The sequence below is a fragment of the Talpa occidentalis genome, unplaced genomic scaffold (assembly GCF_014898055.3).
Source record: "Talpa occidentalis isolate TD23 unplaced genomic scaffold, MPIMG_talOcc4v2.1 talOcc4.14, whole genome shotgun sequence".
NCBI lineage: Eukaryota > Metazoa > Chordata > Mammalia > Eulipotyphla > Talpidae > Talpa > Talpa occidentalis.
The window spans coordinates 2,291,348-2,299,222 of record NW_023601433.1 but is presented as its reverse complement, the minus strand read 5'-3'; the positions used below and the strand labels follow the sequence as shown (position 1 = coordinate 2,299,222).

Sequence of the window (7,875 nt, the reverse complement as noted above, 5' to 3'; positions counted from 1 at the left end):
GCAAGGTGCTCTCGCTGCACCTGCCTTTCCCCGTGACCTCTGGATGAACGTCTTGGGGGGTGGCTGGAGCTCTGGTAGCTGGCATGGGGGACCTGGGCACACAGCAGCTGGCCTGATGCAGGGGAGATGAAGAGGCGGGGGCCAGAGGCTGAGGAGCCCTCCACCTGCCCACACAGCCCTACACCTGTCCACACCTGCCCTCCACCTGCCTGCACCCACCTACACCCATCCTATACCCGCCTACACCCGCCCTAAACCTGCCTATATCTACCTGCACCCACCTACACCTACCTACACCCACCTCCACTTCTCTACACCTGCCCTCCACCTGACTCCACCGGCCTCCACCCGCCTCCACCTACCTCCACCCGCCTACACGACCTAGAGGCACAACCTCCGCCTGCCGCCGGAGAGATCACGGCAAATTCCCTTATCCCGTGTGAGGCCTTTTTAAAACTTGAGTTTTGCTGCTCGCTCGGGGGGCTCCTCCGCCGCAGGAGGCTGGCGGGCGCGCCCCGACCCCGACCCCGGCGAGCAAGGCCGCGCCCCGGGAGGGGTGTCCGCGGGCCTCCGAGACCCTCCCGCGGGCCGGCCCGCCTGCGCGCGCCCCTGGCTCGGCCACCCGGCTGGAGGAGGACGCCCCAGGGCCGCGCCGCGGGGGGCACCGCAGGGACCCCCGCCGCGCACAGCCCCCCAGGGGCGCGAGGGTCGGGCTTCGGGGCCGGGGCCCCCGCGCGAGAGTCCCGGGCTGTGTCCTCCGGCGCGGCGGCGGGCGGGCTCGGCGCACCCGAGGAGACACGATCGCGCCGGCCGGCGGGCGCCCCGGCCCGCGAGCCCCGGAGCCCGGGCGAGCCCCCAGCGCGCCGGGCAGGGCGGGCGGGGTGCGGGCTCCGACAAGGAAGACGGCGCTTCCGCCCCGAGAGGCGGCGCCCCGGCCGGGAGAGGCCGGAGAAGGCCTACGCGGCTTCCCGCCCGAGAGGCCGAGCTCCCGGCTCCCGGCTCCCGGCTCCCCGCGGCGGGCAGCGCCCCAGGAGCCGCAGCGGCCCCGCCCGGAGGGGCGGGGCTGGGGCGGGGCTTCTTGTGGAGGCGGGCGGAGTGGCGACGGGGCGGGGCCTGGTAGGCTGACCAGGGCCGAGGGGCGGGGATGAGGGCGGGGCCAGAGCGGGGTCCTACGCAGGTCACGGCGGGGGCGGGGCCCAGCGGGCAGGGGCGGAGCCTGCGGGTCGGGGGCGGGGCGCGCAGCGCACGTCTCGGAGGCGGGCCGGCGCAGCGGGGGCGGGGCCTGAGGGGCGGGACACGCGGTGCACGTCTCGGAGGGGGGCGCGGCGGGGCTCCGTCGGCGGCGTACGCAGGGCGCGCGCCTAGCGTCACGTCCGGGGGCGGCGGGTCGCGGCGCGGTGCGGTGCGAAGATGGCGGCGTCCGGGTGGGCGCGCGCGGCGGTGCTGCTGCTCTGCGCCTCCGAGCTGTTGCTGCCGCCTGCGGGCTGCGCGGCCGAGGGCCCGGCCGGGACGCCGGGCGAGGCGACCCCACAGCCTCGGAAGAAGAAGGACATCCGCGACTACAACGACGCGGACATGGCGCGCCTGCTGGAGCAGTGGGAGGTCCGCGGCGCGCCCCCCGGGCCCCCTGACCCTCCCTGCCGGCCTCACCGCCCTCGGCCCCACTGACCGGCCTCCCGCCGCGTCCTGCTCGGGCGGCCCTTCCTGCTCCCGGAGGCCCGGGGGAGGGGTGCGCGGTCCAGGGATGGGGGCGCGTTCCGGCGGGTCGTCTCGGCTTTGGGGCTTCTGCCGCCTCAGCCCCTGGGGCCTGACTCCCCCTTTGGGCGCGTCTCCCTGACGCCTGCTTCGGGGCAGAGGCTCGTGGCCTGTGTGTGGGATCTCGCGTCTCACCCACTGCAGCCAGGACTTGTTTTCGTGGGAATAAGTTTCCTGGCTACCTGGGGTCCCTGGCGTGTGCATCTGCGGGGTGTGTAATGAGCTGGTCAGTCGAATTCACTGACCAGGACAGGCCGCTGCCTCTGGTGGGGCCCGTGCGATCCTGATGCCCGGAAGCAGCTGCAAGGGGGGGCACCTTGAAACTTGGACCCCTTGTGGTGTGGCCTTGGGCAAGTCTGTCCTCTCCAGGCCTCAGCTTCCTTACCTGCAAACGAGGAGACTTCACTGGACGCCTCCAGGAAACCCTCACGTCTTAGCCTTTTGTGGTTTTGCATGTGTTGGGTAAAAGATTTCAGGCCTGAGGTTAAAGGACCATCAGGTGCATTTCATTAGGAGGAGACTGGTTTCATGTTCATTTGCAGCTACTGGGAACAGTGGTAGATTTGGGGGTGGTGTGTGGGCCCCTTTGAGGGGGCACTCTGCCCTGGTTCCTCCCTCCCTCGCTGTCTCCCCTTGCATCTCCCACCTTTCTTTGACTTCAAAGGAAGTCTTGATCTCTAAGTGAGAGCACCACCTGAGGGAACTCAACTCTGGGGATACTCAGACTGTAGCTCCATGAAAGAGACTACAAAGGGGCCGCCGCAAGAACAGTAGATGACAGGAAACAGCTGTCATGCACAACAGAGTCCTCAAGTGCTATACGGAAGTGTCATGGGACTGTCCACGGACGCCAGGGAGATAGGGCAAGGGAGAGTTCTAGTAGCAGCGCAAGCTAAGGGTGGGTTCTGGGGAAGCTGGGCATTCTGGGCAGAGCTCACAGTCAGGCTCTGGAGTAAGACTGGTGGGACAGGCTGAGCTCCGTGTGAAACTTCTCAATCAGGGTCAAGCTTCGGAAAACCAGTGGGCTGGCCGCTGGGGGCTGTTAGGAGGGGTGGGGGCAGAGCAATGGGAGCCAGTGTGGACTGGGCATTCGCTGCTGGCCTCTCAGGCACTGACCCGCAGCCCCAGGAGGGAGACATCGTCACCCTGACTCACTGCGGGAGGCAGTGCTTGGCCATCTTGTGAGGGTGCAGCCTGGACAGTGGTGCTGGCTCCTGCCCCTCCTCCCCTGACAAGCATATGAGACGGGTGTGTTGTGTGCAGTCCACACTGGAGCCCCGGGGTGCTTCCTGTCAAGGAGAGGGACAGGCCTAGAGGTGGGGTCCCAGCTCACAGGGGTGGAGAGGCAGGTCCCAGACCTGCTAGAAGCAGGGTCCCTGCAGGCTCCATCTAGAGTTCTTTTATCTCTTGTAAGGAACATTTTTGGGGCAATCAGATGTTACCGCAATTAAAAATTAAATTTATTTAAAAACTACAAAAAAGTAGTGAAGTAACATTTGGGGGAAATCAGCAGTGACTGACGACGCACGTGACGCCTGCTGCCCTGGCCCAGACCTCCGTCGTCGGCCAGGAGGGTCAGGAGGTGACGGGGTGGCAGCCTGCGACGGGGCTGCGTTGAGAGGCTGTGCCCGATGCCCCGCTGCAGGTGCACCTTCCGGGGCTTGGTGTCTTCGCCCGGCTGTGTGACTGTCGCCGCCACCTCCTTGGGCGCATTGTCCCCAGAACCACTGTGTTCACTGAGCCCCCAGCCCTGCACAGCCGCCCCTGCGTGGCCTGGTCTGTTGGGGACGCTTCTGCCTGTGGCACCGCACGCGTGCTCCGTGCCGGCCCCTGCCCCGGGGACAGTCGCCGCGGCCACCTCTGTCCCTACTCCGGGTCTCGCTGCTGTGCCTGCGGGCGCTTGTCCCATAGGTGTGGACACAGCAGCCGTGTTAGCGCGGGGTCTGGGTTTTCTGTCGTTCTCTGCTGCGATTCCGAGTCGCTCCAGAAGGCGTGAGCCCGCTGCGCTGGGTCTGTGCTCTCACCCGTCCGGCGCGAGGCCAGAGGCTCCGGGCCACCCGCGTTGGCCTAGGTCCAGGCAGGGCTCAGCCTTCTCGCCAGCCAGTGCACGGCTCTGCCCGCCTGTCACTGGCCCTTCCCAGAGTGAGCGCCTGGGGCTCCCTTGGTTTCTGAATTGCTAGTTCCTCGGCCAGCTCTGGACCTGAGGGCAAATTTGAGTGTTTGTGGTTCCCGTTTTCTCTGAGGCTGACTGAGGAGACGCGCTTCTCAGCGTGCAGGGAGGGCCACGAGTCAGGGCGAGGGGTGAGTCTCCCCGCGTCCCTGTCCACGTGGAGCACCCCTGAACCCCTCCCTCTGCCGGCTCCTTCTGTCCCGGCGACCGTGCGGGTCTGGCCTCGCCCTCGGTGGAGCCGCGTGCACGGCCCTGCCCGGCTGGCCGCAGCGTCGAGCTTTCCCGCCTGAATCCGGGTTCGTTCTTCATCACCGCGTGCGCCGCTGGCGTGGCCAGTCCAGGTGGCCGTCGGCAGGTCTCTGTAGACGCCCTGCCGAGTCCTGGGTGGCCCTGACCGCGGCCCCGCCGCTCTCCTGTCCCGGCAGAAAGACGACGACATAGAGGAGGGGGACCTGCCGGAGCACAAGCGGCCCTCGGCGCCCATCGACTTCTCCCAGATCGACCCCGGCAAGCCCGAGAGCATCCTGAGGATGACGAAGAAGGGGAAGACGCTCATGATGTTTGTCACCGTGTCCGGGAGCCCCACCGAGAAGGAGACGGAGGACATCACCAGCCTGTGGCAGGGCAGCCTCTTCAACGCCAACTACGATGTGCAGAGGTGAGGGCGCGGCCGGGGCCTCTGTCTCTGTGCTCCCCGCCAGGCAGCGCCGCCGCTGGCCAGAGCCAGCCAGTCCAGGAGACGTCTCGTCTGACCTCGGGCTTCATTCGCGTGAGATGCTGTGCCCTTAGGCTGAGGGGTAAGTGGACCCCGGCCTGACCGGCCGCTGCCTGCAGAGCCCTGCGGCCCGGGCCTCAGCCCGCCCCTCCCCACAGCAGCTCTGCAGAGTGAGGTCTCGCGCCGTCCCCGCCACCAGCTGTCATGGGGGGGGGGCTGGGAGCAGGACCGTGCGAGGCCATCCTCGGCTCACCGGACACTGGGCGGGGCGCGTTTGGTGCTGGCTGGTCAGTGCTACCCCGATCTCGGGGTCATCACAGGCCAAAGTGGGGGTGTGTGGGTGCAGCTGCCCAGGACCCAAAGAGCTGTGCCTGCTGGCCACCCTGGGGACTGCCCAGACTCCTCCTATGGCTCTTGCCCCTCAGCCCATTGAGTGTGGGGTGCACGTGCTGGGCAGCTGGCGCCCCCCGGCTCCGGGGCATGTCCAGTAGCCAAGTCCACTCTGGCCTTTGTGGCAGTGGTTTCCAGGCCCCTCGGCTGCTGGGTGGGTTCGCACATGGCCACTTCCTGCTTCCTAGCAGCTCCAGCGCATCGTGGCGTTTGGGGGCTCTTCTCTGCACCCACTTCCAGCCCAAGCAGCAGGCGCTCAGGGCTCACCCGGGACTGCATTTCAGACACTGCCGTGCGGGGCCAGTGGCCCAGGGCCCCACTCAGTGCTGACTGCCGGTCTCCCACCAGGTTCATCGTGGGGGCGGACAGGGCCATCTTCATGCTCCGTGACGGGAGCTACGCCTGGGAGATCAAGGACTTCCTGGTTGGCCAGGACCGGTGTGCAGAGGTGACGCTGGAGGGGCAGGTGTACCCCGGCAGAGGCGCAGGCAAGGAGAAGAACAGGGCGAAGCAGCAGGCCCAGAAGGAGGACCGTCGGGCCGGGAAGGGGAGGGAAGACCTGTGAGGCCCTCCCCGACGGCGCCAGCTCCTTCCAGAAGGGACCTGCGGCGAGGCTGCTGCGGCCAGCACCAGGGTGGCTGTGGACAGGATTACGGGGGGGACGACAGGTCAGTGATGGACACGGCGCCTGCGTTGGGCGTTTGTGCTGACATCAGCGGGCACGGGCTGCGTCCCTCGTCTCTGCCGGGCTGTGGGCTCCCAGGGGCCGTGGCCGCTGCCTCCCGGTGCCTGGTCCCTCTGCCCTGCTGCCCAGTCTTGTGCGCTGTTGGCCGGAGGGCTGGGCCCAGTCAGATGGTGTCTTCAGGCCTCGGCCATCACTGGTCCGGCTCAGCAGCTGCAGGTGTGCTGTCGTCGCCGGGCCGGGTGTGGGTCCCCGATGCCTGGTCAGCCAGGCCCCGAGGATGTCCTTGTCCCTGCGTGGGCACCACAGGCAGGGCACTCACCGAGGGCCCTCTGCTCCGAGTCTCCGCTGGAGCCCTTGCCTGAGGGCCCTGGGCATCTGTCAGCCTGGGCGTGGCTCGAGCCTGGCCTTGGTGTCCGCTTCAGGGACAAAGCTGGTGTCGCGGGCCTCGTCCTGCGGCGTGGCGCCAAGCAGCCTTGCTGGTGCCCGAGCCCTGCCCTCGCCAAGTGCCTGCACCTGGATGCCCTGCCCGCGCCATCTCGTTTTCGCTGGCAAGGTGGCGCCAACTAGGATCCTGCCATGGACTTTGTGAACAGGTGTTGCTTCTGAGAACCCAGATATTTGTAAAACTCTTCAGTTGTGATTTTAACAAAATAAAAACCGCACGTGTCACCAGGGTGGATGGCGGCATCATTCCAGAGGGTGCGGGCAGGCCTGCTGCCCCAGTGCGCGCTGTCACTGTGGGGGTGGGGGCCCAAGGGGGGGTGCGTGTGGCCTGGCACCATCCTCTCCCCTAACTTGGGTGCCTGGTCCCTGCACTGACCCGTTCCGGGGACGCGGCGGGGCCTGGTCGGGGCCGGTCCTGGGAGGGGGGCTCTCATCGCCCACACAGTTGGATGGGGTTGGGAGGGGTGTGTGGGGCGACTCCAGTTTGCACCTGACACGCTTCAGCCTGAAGGGCGCGTTCCTGGCAGAGGAGTTGCTGGGACAGGTGAAGCTGAGCACTTAGGTGGCATCTCGTCGGTTGCCCGCGCCCGCAGGGAGTCACCCACCCTCTCTGCTTGCCAGAGGTCGGCCCGTGCAGGCTGCCTGTTCTGTCTGCACTTCACCTGCTGGTGGGCTTGGATAACACCGGACGGGCCCTTGAGGCCCAGGGGGCTGGCCAAGAGGCGCCCCACTGAGCGCAGAGCGGGTAGGCCTCAGTCACGCGGGGTCAGCAGGGGCGAGGGAGTGGCCGGGGGAGGGCTTGCCGCCACGCCCAGCAGGTGGACTGGCCTCCCCGACCAGCTCAGAATCTCCAGCTCAAGAGTCGGCAGGGGCCCTTCTCCAAACAGCCCGGAGCCCGCCCCCAGGGAGGCTGTGCCACGAGGGGGCAGCAGAGAGCGGGCAGGAGCGCCCGCCCGCCCGCGCCTGCCTTTGCGCTGGTCCTGGGCTCGGCTGGGGGCGCCATCTCCATTTCCTGGCTGTGAGCTCTGCTGCCCGCACTCAGGGTGGACGCTCTGGACAGACATGGCCGCGTGGAAGGCAGGAGGGGGCTGTCTGCCCAAGGAGGGCGCTGCAGGCCAGGGCTGGTTCCTGCCGGCCGGCGAGGCAGCGTACCCCCTCCCACAGACCCGTGGCCTGGCCCTGCCCGCAGAGCACGCGCAGGCTCTCGCCGTGGCCCCCGCCGTGGCCACGGACGTCCCTTCAGCTGTGTCAGCGCTGCTCGGCTCCGCACCCTGCCGTGCAAAAGCGCGTCATAGCTGTGTGTGGCTCTTTGACACCAGGGTCCCTCCCACGTCTCTGCCCCTCTCGACTTCCTGACTCAGGGCTCCCATGGGTGCTTGGAGTACCTGGGAGCGGCGCTGCCCGAGAGGCGGTGAGAGACGCTCTCCCGTGCTCGCACACCCGAGCTGCCCTGCCCATCTTTACCAGGTGCCCCTGCCCTCAAGGGTCTGGGGAGCGGGGCACAGGGCAGACCAGGGGAGCGGTGGGGCCTCTGCGTGGCTGACTCAGCCACTGCACCCTGCTGGGCTCCCCCGCACCCCAAAGCCTGCTTCTCAGGCAGAGTTGTGTCTGCAGCCGCCTGCCCCCCAAGCTGCAGTTCTCCCCGCGGCCTGGGGGCCTCTGAGAAACGGCAGCAGCCTCGGCTCAGCGCTGCGGACACCGGCCAGGCGAGCGGGG

At 67.9% G+C, this 7,875-nt stretch overlaps 1 protein-coding gene across 1 annotated transcript; it reads left to right on the top strand.

The window, feature by feature from the left end:
- The first annotated feature begins 1,410 nt into the window (after positions 1–1,410).
- MESD (mesoderm development LRP chaperone) lies at positions 1,411–6,409 on the top strand. Its single transcript, XM_037509991.2, has 3 exons — positions 1,411–1,602; positions 4,351–4,583; positions 5,379–6,409. The coding sequence occupies exons 1-3, from the start codon at positions 1,411–1,413 to the stop codon at positions 5,593–5,595; spliced, it is 642 nt and encodes a 213-aa protein (XP_037365888.1). The 3' UTR covers positions 5,596–6,409.
- The last annotated feature ends 1,466 nt before the right edge of the window (positions 6,410–7,875 follow it).

Excerpts from the sequence above, each read along its gene's own strand:
- MESD (XM_037509991.2), top strand. The coding sequence starts at position 1,411 with ATGGCGGCGTCCGGGTGGGCGCGCGCGGCGGTGCTGCTGCTCTGCGCC. Across the intron at positions 1,603-4,350 it reads GCCTGCTGGAGCAGTGGGAG|AAAGACGACGACATAGAGGA; the intron begins GTCCGCGGCGCG and ends CTGTCCCGGCAG. Across the intron at positions 4,584-5,378 it reads GCCAACTACGATGTGCAGAG|GTTCATCGTGGGGGCGGACA; the intron begins GTGAGGGCGCGG and ends GTCTCCCACCAG.